This window comes from Fundulus heteroclitus, chromosome 23, assembly GCF_011125445.2.
Source record: "Fundulus heteroclitus isolate FHET01 chromosome 23, MU-UCD_Fhet_4.1, whole genome shotgun sequence".
NCBI classification, from domain to species: Eukaryota; Metazoa; Chordata; class Actinopteri; order Cyprinodontiformes; family Fundulidae; genus Fundulus; species Fundulus heteroclitus.
In genome coordinates this window covers 31997796-32016520 of record NC_046383.1, presented here as the reverse complement: position 1 = coordinate 32016520, position 18725 = coordinate 31997796, and the positions used below count along the sequence as shown (strand labels likewise).

At 41.7% G+C, this 18725-nt stretch overlaps 1 protein-coding gene across 1 annotated transcript; it reads right to left on the bottom strand.

Moving 5' to 3' along the window:
- Positions 1-1735: 1735 nt before the first annotated feature.
- Positions 1736-18344, bottom strand: ube2d2 (ubiquitin-conjugating enzyme E2D 2 (UBC4/5 homolog, yeast)). Its single transcript, XM_012866846.3, has 7 exons — positions 18038-18344; positions 16347-16410; positions 5803-5834; positions 5580-5657; positions 5270-5375; positions 4909-5002; positions 1736-3080 (listed from the first exon to the last, which is right to left on the bottom strand). Exons 1-7 carry the CDS (start codon positions 18059-18061, stop codon positions 3035-3037), a joined length of 444 nt encoding a protein of 147 aa, XP_012722300.1. The 5' UTR covers positions 18062-18344; the 3' UTR covers positions 1736-3034.
- Between the last annotated feature and the right edge of the window lie 381 nt (positions 18345-18725).

Here is an 18725-nt window from a genome sequence, read left to right as displayed (position 1 = left end):
ACTTCACAGAACCTGCTGCTCTCGAAAGGATTAAAAACACGTACATTTATATCTGTGTTAACCGTTTATTATGGCACCCTACATAATAACGTAGTGCGCTGGCCAGTTAATCTTTCATGGCAGAAATTACGGCAAGGCTCCGCCAGAGGGCGACAGAATAATCTTATGAAAGATGAACAATTTTACCATCCGTTCTCTGCTATTGTAAACTGAAAAATCCAACAAAACGGGCAATTTTCCATTTCAAAATTCCATTATTTTCCTTATGTTTTACATATGGCTATTTGCGTGCAAAACATCGATCTAGTTAAATTGTGTGTAAAAAATAATTCTAATATAAATATCGGTTATGACTTCACAGTGAGGAAAGTGACCATTAAGTTTTATTGTGTCTGAACAACTGAGCTATATAATACACTGGAGTGCTGATTTTGCCGAAAAACTGAAGTCACTGGCAGCCATCTTGCTACTCCCTACTCTCACAGAATACCATAGGATGTGGTTGCAACAACAAGCAGTTTTCTGCCTGTGTGAAAACGTTTCACAGGTAATTCTACAGTCAGTGGATGTACTAACACTATCAACTACTAGGAAATTAGGTGCTGAAATATTTTACATGTTATTCATATTAAATATATATATATATATATATATATATATATATATATATATATATATATATATATATACACATATATGTAAATATATGTTTTTGTATATTGTTATTTATATATTTATAAATGTTACATATATATTTAAATAAATAAAATGCAAAATATTTCAGCACATGACTTTCTCAGTACTTAATAGTTTTAGAACATAAAAGTATATGGCATTTGACATTTTAAAAGTTTTATGTCCCCCTTAACGAGAAAATCCTCGTTATTCGATGCAGTGGCGCACATATTCCCTAGTTACTGGGGGGAAATAGGGAGTACCAATATGGCGGCTGGAGGCTTCAAAGCTACTCGTTCTAACAGACGGTGATTAGCACTCCAGTGTATTATATAGCTCAGTGGTCTGAACCAACTTAGGTCGACTAGATTTTAAAATTCAGCACTGGAGTACTATGCAATATATTCCTGATACTGCAATAATTTACAAAAAAAACAAACATTACTAAGAGAAGGATTTTTAAGGACCATGGGTATCTGATGAAAGGTGTAGCAAACTCTCAAAACGCTGGGAGATGGCTTTTTGAGATTTTTATTTACTTATGGGTTTTCAGAAGAAGAAAAAAAGTTGTGACTTTACAAATCTAAGATAAAAAGGACTCATCCATATATTAATATATAAAAAAAACAAACCTTTACATCTTAGCTTTTCACCATTTCAACAACCTTACATAAAATACTGCCTGGAAATGTAAACATTTTTACTAAGTATGTTTATCCAATTTAGGGAAATTATCAAATAACCCGTCTTTAGAATTGTGTAAACCGTCAAAAGGAAAAGAAACTTCGGATAATTTTGGTGCACATTTAAAACTATCCATCTTCAAAGACTTTTAGTATCGCAGCTTTTTTCCCTATTCCATTAAGAAATGAGTTCTTACTGGGATATTTTGGAGACGTCTAAAAGAAGCACCAGGAGCAATGTGACTTCCACTCGTTCCACCACCATAAATACTGTGTTCCATCACCTAACATTAAAGAAGCAGACCGTGAACGGGACGAGACGCTGGTGCCGTCGTCCCTCTGGATGTCTTTCAAACAAGCCTGACAATGAGTCAACACAGGAGTCAGAGGTTTTTATTACACAGTTTAATCAACACACAAAGCTCAACGAGCCTCTCAGGTAATTCAATATACAGAGGTTTTGTGCAAGAAGAGTGGGTTCTCCTCGCACCCAGAGCCCAAGCCAGTCCCATAGCCATTTCAGATGTTAGCCGCTAATTTGACAATAGCAAAAGGTAAAGGGGAGGTAGGGGGGAGAGGGGGTGGGTGGCGGGGGACAAAAATAAAAATAAAGGAGGGAAAAGAAGCAACCTAAATATTGAGTAGAAAAAGAAAATAAAAACACAGGTTAAACTAAGAAAATGAATTGCTTAAATAGCTGGTCCACAACCTCCGCTTTGACAGTAAAGAAAAGGTGGTGGTGATGGGGTTACAGCTGTGCGTGCACGTGTGTGTGTGTGTGTGTGCCCGTGTGTGTATGAAGGGTTTCACTAGGCTGAAGGGTCAAAGGGGTGGGGAGAATGAGGAGCATGAGGTGTGTGAATAAATTCAAGTCCTTTCAAGGAATCCGACAGAGGAGAAAATAGGCCATGAGCATTTTTTCCCCCCCACTATACACAGCCTGCAATGACTTACGCGGATTTCTTTTAGTTTAAAAAATACAGAGTGCCCTTTGACTCACGAGTGAAAATTGCTTTCTTGAATCATCGCCTTTGCAGATGGAGACTACTTCAACGAAACAAGAAAAGGTGAACTGTAAAAATCCCTCCCCCTCCCTCCCCCTAAAAACAAAAAAAGGTGAAAAAAAAAAAAAAACACCACAAAAAGGTTCCCCTCGAAGTTTTACAGTCGCTAATAGGAATGCTTTTAGGAAAGATGGGTAAGGATGCAGGCAAGCAGGAATAAAGGATATATACGGTAGGTTGGCGACAGCCCAGCCTGCTTGGATGTCGAAATGCAACCGAACACGGAAGTGAGGAGACGGGGGTCAAAAAAAAATAAAAAAATAAAAAAAATGGGGATGCGACGAGAATGGTCGGGGAGGGAGACATTTTATCTTTTCAAGTTGACAGTCTGTACACAGGGGGAGGGGCAGATGAGCTGAGAGGCGGGAGGGGAGGGGGGGGGGGGGGCAAACAGAGGGGGAGGGAGAGGGGGAGGCGGGGCAGAGGGAGTTTTACAGGTACTGTGGTGAAGGAGGGGCATGGCTCAAAGAAAGCACTCCAATGGAAACCAACAAGATCTTGTTTTCAACTTCTCATTTGTTTGTAATGGTTTTGTTATTTGTTTTCTCTTTACATCTGAATCTCCCCTAGTCTTGCGTTGTAGAGGTGGTTGGCCATGTTTCTACCCCAGCACTACATTGCATACTTTTGTGTCCATTCCCGGGCTATTTTGTTGTACCTGTGGACAGATCCAAAGAAAAAGAGAGAGAGAAGATGTCAGCCTGGGGTTTATTGACCAGTAAAAACACGTTAGACTTTCAAAGGTTTTTAATAACAGAAAACAGCGTTCACGGGTGGAGAGAGAAGTGCAAGCCGTTAGCAGCTGCTAAGTGTTTTCACACACGCCAAGTCCTGGGAAACCTGTAAGCATCTAAAAACAATCTGAACGCCTCCAGCTTTGCCAGGTTTACTAAACTTGCAGTGAACTACGTTGTTGCCAACTCTTATCTGGTTTTGCTCCGATTTTAGATTTGCACAGAGGAACGGGCTCCATCGGCCCGACCGGAGCCTGAACATACCAGCCCTACCAGGCTGCCTTAAAAACACGGTGGACACATGGGGGGGACTGTGGCTCAATGGGTAGAGTGGCTGTGGGTTTTATTCCAGCTTCCCCTGTCACATGTGGATGTGCCCCTGGGCAAGGCACTTAACCCCAGGTTGCCTACCGATCTGTGTACCGGTGTGTGAGTGCGATCGGGTGAATGTGGCTCTAGTGTAAAGCACTGAGTGGTCAGCATGACTAGACTTTATCAGATCTGTCCATTTAAACATTCAAAACAAGGTTAACTATATTCAGTGTCAGGATTTTATAAAGTAAAAATTGAGCAAAACTGGAGCAAGCACAGACAAACTAAGCTATTTACCGGAAAATGTATTTTCTTCGACACGTTCTGAACGAACTTTTATCAGGCCAAGCCGACAGAAATCTCAAAGCTCAGGTAGGGATCTAAACTCTCTAGAACACACAGACTACTGTTTAAGTCAGGGGTGTCCAAACTTTCCGGTACTTGGGCCAAAATTGTCAAATCAAAGTTCGAGGGAATTTAAATATCATTGGATAGATGTTACTATGAAATTAAAGAGAATGTCAAATGTGTGTTTATTAAAAGATTAATACTTTGTGTTATACTTAACACTTATACTTAACTTAATTGTAGGATTTTAACTTTTCTGCAATCATTTTTCCCTAATTAAAAACTAAAATCTTCCATCTGCATGAGCCACATGTGCTGGTGGACCAGATCTTTCTTGAAACACAGTTGGGGGGGCGACCCAATATCATCACAGGGGCCACAAATGGCCCCCCGGCGACACCTTTGGGCCTGCCTGGTTTAAGTAACACTAACCAAGCTAAATATGCTAATTGCTAAAGAAACTTCAGTGTCAACTCAGTGGGTTTAACCTCATTTTAAAACCGTAACTGTCCTTCAAATAGACGGTGTGACGCTGCCACTAATGACCGCTCAGAGCAGAAAGGCTGAAACATTGTCCTGAACCCTCTAGTGGCTCTTAAAGAGAAAAAGCAACTGAGCATCGTTGTGGACAGGTCAACGCTGTGCGGAGAGCTCTGATTGGTGCTTCTCCATGCAGGACGCAACCAGACGCCCTGCTATTCTTCTCAGCTCCATCGCCGTCTGGGTGTAGTCAGAGACGGTAAAACACACGGTCCAGTGAGGATTCAAAGAATGAGAAGCTATGCCAAGGTCTGAACAGAACATTTCAAGATGCCTGGAAAACCCTCAACAGCTTCGGCCTGCTTCGCACTTCCTGAACATTTTTGGCTCGCTTGGAAACGGAGACTAAAACTGGAGCGAGTGCGATGGGTTTAGGCCAGGCCGACCGAGAGCCGATGGTGTCCTCAGTGTGAAAAGCTCTTAGCGCAGCTACACGCACGCCTGTCATCTACCCGTCTGCACTGCTGACAGCCACACAAACGTGACGCTGAAGCAACACGGAGCGCTCAAGACGACGCCGACGGAAACGAGGAAGAGAAAAGCCGACTTTACTTTTCCCTGTCAGTCTTGTAGATGCGGGCGATCTCAGGTACTAAGGGGTCGTCCGGGTTCGGGTCGCACAGCAGGGAGCAGATCGACAGGAGAACTATAATGGAAGGCACAAAAACATTTCAAATGTTTTTACAGACATGTACACATTTCCAGGGGACTTCCCTCTCATATTATTACAGCTGGATATTTATCAGAGATATTAACCTGCTGAGAACATCCTCAACAGTGCATAATGCTAAATCTGACATTTAAAGGAGGACCTTAGCGAGAGATCAGTATAATTTGTGGGAAGTCATTTAGACAAACCAAAACAAAAAAAGAACAAAACAGAAACGGTGGGAGTTTGTAGAGAGCAGCTTACCTTTGGAGATGGTGAGAGCCGGAGACCACTGTGATCGCAGGATGTCAAGACAAATGCTGCCGTTGCTGTTGATATTTGGGTGGTAGATTCTTGTGGTAAATGCAACCTGAAAGCAGAGAGAAGGAGAGCGACGGCGCCGTAAGAGGGGCAGGGACAGGGCTAGGCAACGAGCAGAGCAGGAAACTACAAGATCTGACATTTCTTTCAGCAGGCAGGAGGAAGTCGACGCGTCTTCTGGTTACCTCGGGTTCTGCACTCAGCTACTTCACACAAACACACACGCATGTCCTCGCACCTATGTCTCGTTTACCTTTGGCGGTTTGAAGGGGTAGTCTGTGGGGAAGTGTATGGTCAAGAAGAAAACCCCGCTCTGGTAAGGACTGTCATTCTGCAGCGGACAGAGACACCTGGTTTAGAAACAAACTCGACGCTCTGATAGGTCACAGAGGCTTCCTAAGAGCTGCCCACAAGCAGCGCCATGAACGCGCTCCTCATGCTCAAAGAAGCTGCAGCGTTAACGTGTGAATACTTACGGGTCCCATTATTGTGGCTTGCCAGTGAAACACTGAAACAAAAAGCAGAGAACTTGGTTATCAAACGAAGGATACGATGTGAAGATTAAAACAAAGGACACAGAGATCTTTGACAGTTCAGTAACGAGCCAACACCTCAGGAGAAGCTTCATATAGTCTGTGCTCAGCGGTTAGATACGAGCAGCTTAAAACTAAATAGCTGGACAAACATCAATGTGATGCAACAAACTGATAATCATCATCCTGCTGAGAAGAAATGTCAATTTGAAAATAAGAGACCCACAGATATCTTGCGGCAAAAGAAAAGAAAAAAAAACACCTCTGTGGCTCATTGTGCTGAGGTTTTTTTTTTTTAATTTTTTTTTTATGCTAGATGCCAGGAAATGACATAGACAGCAACACCGTTCAGATCGGTGCACTTTTAAGGTTTTAAAGATCCGAGCGCTAAAACTTTAAGGAGTCTCTCGTTACATTTTGATTTTGAGTTGTTCTGTGCTTTTTTTTATTTTAGTTTTTAGGTCATTTTTAGGTACGTTTACTCTTGACAAACTTGACTGGAATGAATTGATCTAAAAATGTAAATAAAATGCTTCCAACATAGTACTAAAATTGTAGTGGAACAGTGTTTGAAGAACTCTCCACCACTGAAAGCCTTTTTCAGGACTACAAAACAAAAACTAAATATTTTCTTGGCAACAATGTTGAAGTGGCAATAAAGAAAGAAATGAAATTGAAAAAAGAGCAGCAGTGGTTGTGGAGGTGCACCAGTTTCCTGGCCAGACATCAGAATCGGCTGAGCCTGTGCATCAAAACTAAAAAGTCCCACCATTTTCAGTCTATAAATGCATCAACCCGCAACATGTGCTGTAAGAGCGTTAGGAGTCAGGTAAAGGTTAGGGACATACGCTGTGATCCATAGAGGGGGATCATGCTAAATCCCTTCATTTTCTTTAAGGCCTTGTACGCAGGTAGCCGGTCTTTATAAAAATGAATATATCCCCCGCGTCGTTTTAAAAAAATAACGCGGACCGAGCTCATCCACACAGTTTCACCAATGCGTGTTGTTTTAAAAGAAGCCAGATGCATAGGGGCAGTGGAACGCTAAGCTAACGCCTACGTCAGCCAATCAGAACCCTTCAGAATAAAGGCGATGCTGAATGCCATTGTGCCGGCGTGCTGGGAGGAAGAGCGGCCGTGAAGCGGCTGACCTCCAAGCGCTCCTCCTCCTCTGCACCTCAACATAGTGCAGCATCTGGGCTTGAAAAAGCCACCAAGCAACAAGCATCTGGTCCATCTACGCTTTTACTTTGAAGTCCCGACACCGAGGCGAAGACAGGAAGTGCTATGCGGTTGCTGAGGTAACAGCAGGTGGAAATAAGATGCTGTAGTGAATTTTTCCACTTTAACACCTATTAGGCACACATTGTAAAGTCATTCACAATGCCAACGTAGAAATTAGGGCTGGACCATTAATTGCATTTGCAACATAATCGCAATTTTAATAAACTTAATTTCTAAAATCGTAGAGGTCTTATTATTTTTGGCTATGTAACAATTAATGAATCAGACGCGTCCTTTAGGTGTCCGTAGTATGTTTAAAGTGGGTTAGCCTCCACATGGAAGAGAGTTGCAGCAGTGAGATAATCTAATTTTATTATTTGTTTTAGAGTTTATATGATCATACTTTTTACCAGAAACCTCCAGGAACCTCACTACAGCATGAAGCACCGGTCAAACTGTTTAATACAGGCTTGTTTGTTGGTTGCACTTAATGTTCAACAAGGATCGATGTCCAACTCAATGAGCTACTCTCTTGAATAATAATATTCGGATTAATAAAAAACAGTTAAAGGCCATTTTTGTTGCTTGCGGTTAATAGAGAAAAGTCAAAATTAAATCCCAATCACGGTTGAAATATATCACGAATTAGATTTTTGGCTAAATGGTACAGTTCTGGTAGAAATCAGCCCCTCTGACAGCATTTGTTTGTACCCCACTGTGGCCAAGTCTCTAACCACGGCCCCACATGTGGCCTCAGCACCGCACTATGTGTCGCAGACTGATGCGTCGGACGCTAAATTTCTGTTTTGTCATGTTCACACACGCAGGCTCAAACACTGAGATTTTAGAAATGTCCACTTTGGCCAGAGTTTTCAGAATCATTCGTTTCTTAGAGATGTAAAACGGCGTTTATGTGTGGACCAAAGGTCTAACCGCATAATATACTCGCTTCTCCAGACATCCAGCTGCGTGTAGACTACGCCCAAGACCAATATCGAAAAACATGTTGCATTTTCTCCTTTTTTATGCCGTTTAGTCCTAGGAAATTAAATGACTATAAAACCCAGAAGTATCTGTCAAGTCAAACCAGAGCCAGTAAATGCCTACAGTGGTCTCTGGTTAAAAACATTTTCTTTCCAAGCAGATATTCATCACTAAAATGATGGAATGTGCATTTGTAAATGCAGCTGGTAAAGATAATAAACGCACACTTAGACGGTTAAGATCCTCCTCTTTAATGCTTAGTTGATTAATACTAAAACGTTGGTGTTGGACCCAGATGACCGTCATCTCGCGCCATCAGAGTCAGCAGCAACTTTACAGGTTACAGATGTTTCTTTGTACACGGATCGCTTTACCATATATTTATTAAATTAGCATGCCGGGTCAGCTTGTTTATCAGTCTACTTCCAGCTATGTGTACTATAGAACTGCAGGTAAAGTTCAGATACTATGACTACTGCTGCTCTTTAGAGAAAGGTCAATGCATTATCATGTCAGAGGAAGAGACAAAGTTTCACATGAAGAAAATGTCTTCAATCATTAAAGTAGTGGTCCTTAGGAAACTAGGAATGAAGACGATTCCTATTCATGCACTCAACCACTGATCCTGACCGCTACTGAACCCAAAACAACTTGCACCAAAAACACACAGTAAGCGTTTACAGACAGAAACAGGCCAAGTCAGTTCGATGCATCTAAAGAACAGGGGAGGGGAAACAACATTTAAATTCAGCCGTTGACCTAAACGTCACAGATGAGAGACAACTGTGGTGAAATTTGTTGACTGACAACTGGCTGATGAGCTGATCGCCACATCTGAGACAATGTTGATGTAAAAAAAAAAAAGAAAATCCTAAAAGAGAATGAGCTGAACAGGAAATGACTGGGGTTAGAGAGAATATGTTGTTTCAGTCAGCACCACGCTTTGCCCTCTACCTGCCAGCTACACACACCTCGCTCAGGTTAGATGGAGATGAAGAGAATGTGGCCGTTTTCATCTGCTAGGGCTAAAATGATCGGAGTAATTTGCTCAACATGACAAGAGATAATCCTCCACTCTCAGGGAGTGTGTGTTTGTACATTCATGCAAATTAAAGTCTGGGTTAGTCTATAATCGACTGCCATTTTTTATTTTTTAACTTAGACATTTTCATAATTATCTGAATATGCCTCATTATCTATTAATAGTTTTCCCCCTTCTGATAAATCAGTCTCTTCTGCTGTACAGCTTAACTTGAAATTGAGCGTTTGTTCATATTAATTCATTTTGTGAGCAAGTCTGGTGTCTCCTGTACTTGTTTTTGCCACTGTCATGGCAAACTCCGCCACCGTGGGCCAGTAAAGGTATTTCTGTTTTATTCCATGTTGAATATCTCCTTCAAAGCATCGTTTATCCCCTCAGGTCAGTATTGCTTAGTGTGGACAGTTACCGCAAACACACGCAAGCATAACTTAGGTTCTACCCTGGGTGGAGAGAAGCTTCATTTGTTGCCTATTTTGGTGCATTTAATATTAAAGGGGCTGAACAAAATATGTGATTAAACATGTAGTAGTTGTTGCTATTTTTATACAAGCGCTCTTCATTTCAGGGACTAAGAGTAATTGGACAAATAAACGTAACCCTAAGCAAAATGTTACTTTTCAGTATTTTGTTGAGAATGCTTTGCAGGCAATGGCTGTCTGAAGTCTGGAACCCATGGATATCACCAATCGCTGGGTTTCCTCCATTGTGAGGCTCTGCCAGGCCTTTACTGCAGCTGTCTTCAGTGGCTGCTTGTTTGCGGTTCTTTATGTCTTAAGTTTTGTCTTGAGCAAATTAAATGCATTCTTGATTGGGTTGAGGTCTGGTGATTGACTCGGCCATTGAAGAATATTCCACTTCTTTGTATGTTTTGGATCATTGTCCAACTTTCTTCTTCTCATCATTCTGGTACAGGTTGATCTTAGTCTCATCTGTCTAAAGAAAGCTGTCCCAGAACTGGGCTGGCTTCTTTGGCTGTTTTTTGGCAAAGTCAATTCTGGTCTTTCTATTTTTGAGGCTGATTAATGGTGAAATCTTTGTATTTACTCTCATGAAGTCTTCTTTTTATGGTATACTTAGATACTGATACGTCTACTTCCTGGAGAGTCTTCTTCACTTGAGTGGATGTTATGAAGGGGTTTTTCACCATGGAAAGGATTCTGCTATCATCCACCACTCTTGTCTTCTGTGGACATTCAGGTCTCGTTGAGTTCCTAAGCTCACCAGTGCCCTTTATTTCTCAGAATGTACCAAACTGTTGATTTGGCCACTCCTAACATTTCTGCTCTCTCTCTCTCTGATGGATTTCTTCTTTTTCAGCCTCAGGATGTTCTGTTTCACCTCCATGGAGAGCTCCTTTGACCGCATGTTGTGTGTTCACAGCAACAGCTTCAAATGCAAACGCCACACCTGAATCAACTCCAGACCTTTTAACTGCTTAATTGATGACAGGTTAACGAGGGAAGAGCCCATCCAGCCTTTTTATTTATTTTGCAGTCTTCTGAGTCAATTGTCCAATTACTTTAGGTCCTTTGAAAAAGAGGTGGCTACATATTAAAGAGCTGTAATTCCTAAACCCTTGCTCCAACTTGGATGTGAATACGCTCAAATTACAGCTGAGAGTCTGGGCTCTAAGCCCATATTGATTATATAATTGTATCCTGAATATGTTTTCATAGACAGCTAAAATAACTAAACTTGTGTCACTGTCCAAATACTCTAGCCCTTCTTTGGTTAATTGTTTTGAAATTGCAGATGTGATCCTTCAGTTTCCTGTTGGTATGGCAGGATGTGTGCATATTGACCGTGGTGTCCGGCAAAAACAGAAGCCAGTCTAATTTTTGTGGATACCCGACCGCACGCGCTATGCGGCGGCTTTGCAAATGCCGTCATTGAATATAATCGGGAGTATTTAAAACAGAGTTGACACCGGAGCGGGACGGCGACGGACGCTGTGTAAATTAGCGGCAAGAGTCCCTCAGGACGCAAGAGCAACCGTTGACTGGATAACTCAGGAGAGCCGGTGATGAATGAAATCAACACCAACACCAACACCCGTTTCTTGCAATGAGCTGGAGAATGTAGAGTCTGCTGAAAAAAACAACACCTGCTGGGAAAACATTATAGTAAGGCAGAAACACGATTGGCAGGGGGTAACAACTAGGACTGTACCATTTTACCAAGAATCTAAATTGAGATATATTTCAACCATAATTGCAATTTAATTTGACTTTTCTCTGCATTAACCAGCAGCAACAAAAATGTCCTGTAGATAAAGATGTTGGTAAACAAGGACTGTTTAAAACAAGAAATCAAATTTTATTAATCAGAATATCATTATTCAAGAGAAGAGCTTTTAATTGAGTTGGACATCAATCTTTGCAACCAACAAACAAGTCTATGTATTAAACATTGACCGTTTCTGGTAAAAAAAAAAAAAAGTATGATTATTAAACTCTAAAATAAATAATAAAATTAGATTATCTCACTGCTGCAACTCTCTTCCCTTCCATGTGGAGGAAAACCCACTTTAAACATATTGAAGGACGTGTCCGACACATTAATTGTTACATAACCAAAAACATTTTTTTTAATTGTGATTATATTACAAATGCGATTATTTGTCCAGCGCTATTAACAATGCTAAAGAAAAAGCAGAGCTCACAGGGTTTTATGGAGATTATACAGATATACAGAAACTTTCCCAAAGCGATAAGCACATGTCTGGACATTAAGCCTTACAGTTTCAGTCTGCTCCACGCTCTGCTTAGTCTTTCAGCGATGCTGAAAACGTGGACGAAAGCACAGAATCCGATGAGCGAACCAGAACGTGCTCCACATCGTAGAAATCAGTCCAAAGGCTTTTACCGATCCACGTGATTTCATCTTGACGTAGACAGTGAAACAACTTTAGAGGCAACTCCTCCATTCTGTCCAGTTACCGTAATGTGAGCTTTAGGCTCGACTGTCTGGTCATTTATTCATGGCTTACGATTCTGCACCACGGTTTTGGCAAGAGGAAACCAAACAAATCTGTGCTGCCTGTTTGATCACAATCAATAAAGGTTTAAACTCAACTCGAAAGCCTTTAAATCCATTATATTTGCAGCAATGACCCAACAAATGGTAACACCCCAGTATTTCTCAGACGCTTTACAGCAAATTTCACCACAGTGTAATATTCAAGCCTCATCCGTTAGTTCACAGGATATGTGTGATTAAAGTATTCATTAAGCGGAGTAAACCTTTGTGAGGGTAAATCCAAACAGCTCAGCTCGTCCATGTGGTGCCATTTGCTTGAGCTGATCTGACACCGCTCAGGGTTCTTAGCACAGATAAACCTAAGATGGTGCATTTCCAGTTTTGAGTAAATCTTATGGCTGACTTTGTCAACTGGTTCATTCAAAAGTTTGACTAATTTACATTCATATCATTTATGTGATGTGGTGAACTCCACACCCGTTTATTTCACCCTAATCCTGACTTTTAAATTGAAGAGAAAGAAAAAAAAAAAAAACATGGTTGCCAGATATTACCAGATGGAGAAAAATTAAAAATGGAATATTCAGATTAATTCTGGCAGAATCAGAGCTTCACTGGTGGAAAAGTTAAAATTAATGTGATATGAATGCGAGAGAAGAACAATGTTTAGTTGTTTTTTTTTTTTTTTTTTACAATACATCATTGTTTCTAAAAACAGGTCTGGGTATTTCCTGGATATGTTTACACAACAAAAACAGAAATACTTCCTGAATTTAGGTCATGGCATGGGACTCGGTGCTGATACTCGTCTTCTCCTTTCCCGTTTACATACCCTGGGCTTTATGTCCGTTCTGTGCTTCCACTTTCAACACTGTGGTTAACAGAGCTACTTAGGAGCATTTTGGAGCAGTAACATTGTTACATGGGTGAAAAACCTCCAAGATGGGCTTCTCACAGGGATAGGGCTAATTTTTAAAGTTACTTTAGATTTTATGTTGAAGAATTCGCCCTAGATAAACGAGCACTAATTCATACCTCCAGAGTTCATATTTCACCCCATTTGGTTGACTCTGGTTCTGGACGCCATTTGGGCCGGTCCACTGGGATGAAACGCGACACATTATGTCACCTCGGTTCCAAACAAAACCACCATGAGCGACCTCGTACAGGAAGACATTATTTAGTGGAGCTGTATCAGAACATTTCCACACAGCAGACCGGAGTTAACTACAAAGACGACTTTAAATGGAGGCCCGTCAAACCTCACACCGTCATGTGCCGGCCCCGCTGCAGGTAGCTCTCCTCCCTGAAGACGCCGGCTACATAAAAACCCAAACGGTAGAAATGGTGACGGGGCCAATGAGCAGCACCCATACGATGACGGCTGATGAAAATAGGTAGGAACCGACCAGCAGTTATCTTTGTACTTATGGCTCAATGCTTGCAGGGCTGGCTAAATTTAGGAAGAGGTGGTTTGTTCTGTTCCAGGGTCTGAACGCCTTGGTCAAGCAGTAAGATTACAGAGATGTTTTGCACCACTTTGTGGACTAAGCTAGCAGTTCTCCTCACAGCAACATTTATCACTAGAGTAGTTAGCGTGCTAGTTATCACACTATATATGAATAAATCTAGCCGAGACGCACCTGGCTCTCCCACCAGAACCTACCTTTGATTCTTAGAAGACTCACAGCAGAGGAGCTTTTCAGAAAAAGCGTGGTTGTTGGCTTAGCATCAACAAAATGAACGTAGGGCCTTTTCAGGGATCTGTGCCAAGCTCCGAGCTTTTAGTCCAAACTTCTTGGTCCGTGTATGAGAACGTTAATGTCTGGGGGTTCAAAACTTTATAAAGGTTTGTGGCCCTTTCTCCAGTTACATTCTCCTTACAAGCTGTGCTCCCCACAGTTAACATTACAGCTGTTGTGGGTGTGAAACAAATGCTAGCAAGCAACAAAATTATGGGCATCAAGTTAAATAATGGTTTTCTGACAACAAAATGGATATGAAAATCAAGAAATGTAGAAATATTCCACTTTAAGTAAACATAACCAAGGGTCTGCAGTTCTAGGGTATAACAAGGCTTAAAAATGTAAGATTTCACAGTCCGTTCAATTCTCAGACAAAGCCTCCCTACTGTTTACTGAGGTCCTGTTTACACAACAACATTTGTGGGTGAAAACTCGACAGTTCGGTTATTTTCCTACTGTTCATTTACATGACAGCGGCCAATGTTTTCTCTTCCAGCGGCACATTTAGAAAACGGATGCCAGAACATAATGATTATAAAACATCCTGGCCTCCGTAGCCGTGTAAAAACGGAAAACACTATTTTTCTATGAGGGAATCCCTAGCTTGTACACAGCAAGACAGAAATTGGTAGAAATTAATACGCACGTGCAAAACCTAACGGCTGCGTATAAATTAACCAAGGAAGTAGTAAAATAAGAGTGGCGGATAGCAGAGTACCGTTTTGGCTGCTGACTCTTCTGAATATAACCACGGCTATAATTCTAAGTCACTTCAGGCAACAGCTGAACCTGGAATCATCGCTCCATAGGAAAACTTCATTCTCTGCCATCTCAACTGTTTGTTCACACGGTTTTTAGGCAGTACACACGTGCATGTTGCTGTGAAAATGAAGACAGCAATTATAAGGATGTCATGTAAATGTGTTAACAGAAATCGGAAAAATTTCCAGTTTTCAACGGACTGCTGTCTTGTAAACAGGGCCTGAGATGGCAGAGCAAGTGTTGGAGGGATCAGTTTCCTTCACTCAAGAGCGGTGTCACGCTCCCTCACCCGTTTCCAGGTGGTGACAACCGCTTGGAGACTTCATCTTTGCAAAACAGAAATTCAGTTGTTTGGAAAGTCATGATGAGGAAACTAATGCCTTGTCTACACCGAGACAAACACAGTAAATTCTCAGAAACGGTTAAGAAATAAAAGGCGCGTCCACACCAGAGGGTGCAGCGCAACAGAAAAGGCTGTAGTAGGTATGCCAGGCCCATTGGTGGCGCTGTGACATAGCCAGAGAATCATGGAAAAAAAAAGCACCAGGCATGCGCAGACAACTTATGTGAAGTAAACAGAGGACGCCACCAACAGTCATAACAAAAGGCGCAACACTGGACGACGCCATCTTCGCTGTTGTTTGTGAGAGCGAGGTGCAAGCGGGTTACAGAGGGAGAAACTACAACATCATTGTTAAAAAAGAAAAGAAAGAGAAAAAAAGATGCGGCTCGAATGTACACATTGAAAAATGAAACCGGTGTTTTGAAATTTTATCCAGTCTGACCTGGTTTAAAAAAAATAATGTTTACAGTCTTCCAAAATGCCGCATCCACGTGGAAGAACAGCCTAAACGACAAGATACCTTTGCAGACACAAATAAGCTTGTCTCCGTGGGGGATGGGGCCTTAGGGAGCACCGACCTCACCTTCTATTAAACTGATGCCGTTTTTAAACAGAACGCTACCCGAGCAGACAGTTCAACCATTAAACCTGCTAATATCACCTTGTTAGACTTCCAGTATTAAGATTAGACAGGCAAGAACAAAATATTCTGCGCAAAGAGCATATTTGTCTGAAAACTAACCAAATTTAGTCAAATTAATTTTTTCTTCTTCATTAGATCCTTTAAAATAACTTCAGATTGGTTGACTTGACTCATTGCTTGCTACTGGTGTAGAATTAGATGCTTTATTTTCAAAGATGCCTTTAGCTGAAGGATATTGATGAATAAATAATTATTATTACATAATATACCTGTTCTCCCTTATTACCTATGTGTAAAAAAAAAAAAAACTATAGATAACTGTTGCAGATAATTATAACTAAAACTGACCGTGTTATTTTCACAGCAGAACAAAACAATGCTGCTTTTCTGTGTGAAATAAAATAATAAGATCTAGTTGAAAGTTTTACAACTTTTTGTGTTAATGTTAAAGCCACAGTATTGTTACTCCACATAATCATACAGCGCTAACCTGCCACCGGCCCAGACCAAATCAAACATGTCTTGTGTAAGGACTGATTCCCTTTGACACCGCTACGCTGCATACAGCAAAGTAATCTGCACCAAGACCTGTTGGTACGCAAAAATGTCTCATCTGCTCGTCAACTACAAAAATGTGCATGTGTGCCTTTCTCAATTTTCAACTTTTTTTTTAAATTTTTTTATTCTTACTAAATTTCCTTTGCAGATCAACGATGAGGTGGGAGGTGGAACAAAACAAAACAATGCAGGTTTGTTTTAACTTACTGTCATCTCCTACTGGTCCTGCAGAACACTGGGCTGGAGGGTCCCGAGCCAAGTCATTCAACTCCTATGACAGACAACATTTTGGGTCACATTCTGCTTCAGAGCTTTGGTGAAAAAAAAATATTAAAATGTGATGTTTGAAATTGGAACACAAAGAAAAATAATCAACATCTGGGAACAGATTTATTTCTCTAATACCCAGTTCCAAGTGTCCAGCATGACTCCCCCTTTCTTTGATGAAACCAAACCAGAGCTGGGTCCCTTACTTTAAACTTAGTCTACTATAGCGCAGTAAGCTTTGATCAGCGCAGTAACCCGCACATTACATAACATTTCCCCTGACATCGTGGTTGCTCTAACCAGACTGAAATCATATAACTATGACGAGGTGTTTTTTTATTAGCATGTACTGCCGTAACAAAGGATGTGAGGTATGGTGCAACATGACAGCGGCAGCGCGACGTTAGCCTACATGCTATCCGTGGAGGTCCGGCGGTGCGGCGGCGGCACAGGATGACATGTTAGACGCAGACTCCGCTTGCTGCCCCGGCTACATTACAACACGCGTTTAGCATCGCCCAACTACGTCAGAAATGACCACAGCAAATCGCTTAGCAGAAAGAAGTGAAATCCCAACCACTAAACACAACCATGTTCCGCTCGTCGCTCAAACAGCAACATATGCAATCAAAGGCTACGACCGATCACAGCTACGGGCCCGTTTTACGCCAAATCGCTAGCGTGATCTTTTATACGGCTATCAAACACTTGTCGGTGAAAAAAAAAAAAACAGTTCTCGGTGCGCAAAGAACTACGCGGTCAAATACGAACTACGGCTACCCTGTCATTAAAATGTATAACGTGCCGTTTAAGATAAAGAGGGGAGCACCTTCAAGAGGACGAGGCTAGCTCGAGCCACACCAGTCATTACCTATGAGCTGATCTTATAGCTCAACATATAACGGTATAAAAATATATCATAAGACGTAGAAGTTGCGATAGAAATCAACGATCGGCGTTTTTTTATATAGAATAAGCACCAGCGTCTTTGTTGAGCTACGGCTAGCCTTGCCGTTAGCTAGTTAACCTGAGAGGTATCTGTCAAACCAAGTCTGTATATTGTTTTTCTTTAATTTATCAAACAGTGTACGAGCGCTCCTAAGTACATACACGACGTCACACCGAATAAAACCCCCTTAGCTTGACAACTGTTAAAAAATATATTGTTAAATACAGCTAGCTAGCATAAAACGGACCGTTTTAGCTTCCACAAATTAGCGAGCCACCGGGGTCTCCAGCAGCAGCAGCTAGCACGCGACAATATTTATTGATAGCGTGACAGCCGTAGACATATTTAACATCCCGTCACGCTCAATATCTGACTTAACGCGGCTTAGCCCCCACGCGACGAGATCCCCGCGAGGAGCTAACCCGTCAACGGTTAAAGTGGCCCGTTTCTAGCGGCACCGCTTCAACACAAGACGGCGGACCGCTGCTACCGCTGCCGTCACTAGCCGTCCGCAGCTCATCCGTCGGCACAAAAAGAAAACCAACTTGGCGGATATGTCCTTAACGCTTAACGCAGTCACTCTCAGCAGAATGCGCGTCGGGAAAGCCTCCGAAGGGCGAACCGCGGCTCGCAATCCACAACAAAACTGCGAAATCCGGGGCCTCGGCGTTCACTTCCTTACCTTGTGAATTCTTTTCAGAGCCATTGTTGTGCTAGCGCTTCTGTCAGGGAAAACGTGCGATTAAAATGGCGATTGGAAACACTTCGTCCGTTGGAGGTTTTTCAGCTGCGGCTCAGGGAGTCATAAAACGCCGTCTCTGCATGCACGGGTCACCGTCTGTTACCAAAGCGAGCCACCGAGAAAAAAAAAATATGTTGAGGCGAAACTGAAAGATAGAAGGGGTAGAACCGCGGTCCTTCCTCCTACTGCAGCGGCTACCAAATCACTGCGGCCTGCCTGGGTTCCTGTGAGCTGCAACGAGAGGAGCTCTTCCGGTCTGCTCCCTTCACAATAAACCAGTTCCTGCTTCACGCTTGACAACGGGTTGTAACCTCTAGAGCCGCAAGTGGCTCTTAGGACCTTCAACATCGGCTCTTAATAACTCTGGCTAAGGATTATAAAGTACCAAGAGTTTTAAAGAAAAAAAAATACATGTAACAAATTGAGGTTTTAGTTGTTTTTTTATGGATTAATTGGCATTAAATTTCCACATCAACAAAAAGAAGCAGCAACTATTGTTTCGATCTGTTTTCCTTGTAAATAGAAAAGACCATATCCATCCTCTTTTTTGTAAAAGTTTTTTTTTCTTCATTTTAAAACCTACAAATATAAACAGTGATCCTTTAAAAATTACAATATATTTTCGTTA

Bases quoted from the DNA above. Each gene is read 5' to 3' on its own strand.
- ube2d2 (XM_012866846.3), bottom strand. From the start codon at position 18,061: ATGGCTCTGAAAAGAATTCACAAG. The intron at 5,658-5,802 runs GTAAGTATTCAC...TGTCCGCTGCAG, and splicing joins AAGCCACAATAATGGGACCC to AATGACAGTCCTTACCAGAG. The intron at 3,081-4,908 runs GTAAAGTCGGCT...ATCTGTCCACAG, and splicing joins TACAAGACTGACAGGGAAAA to GTACAACAAAATAGCCCGGG.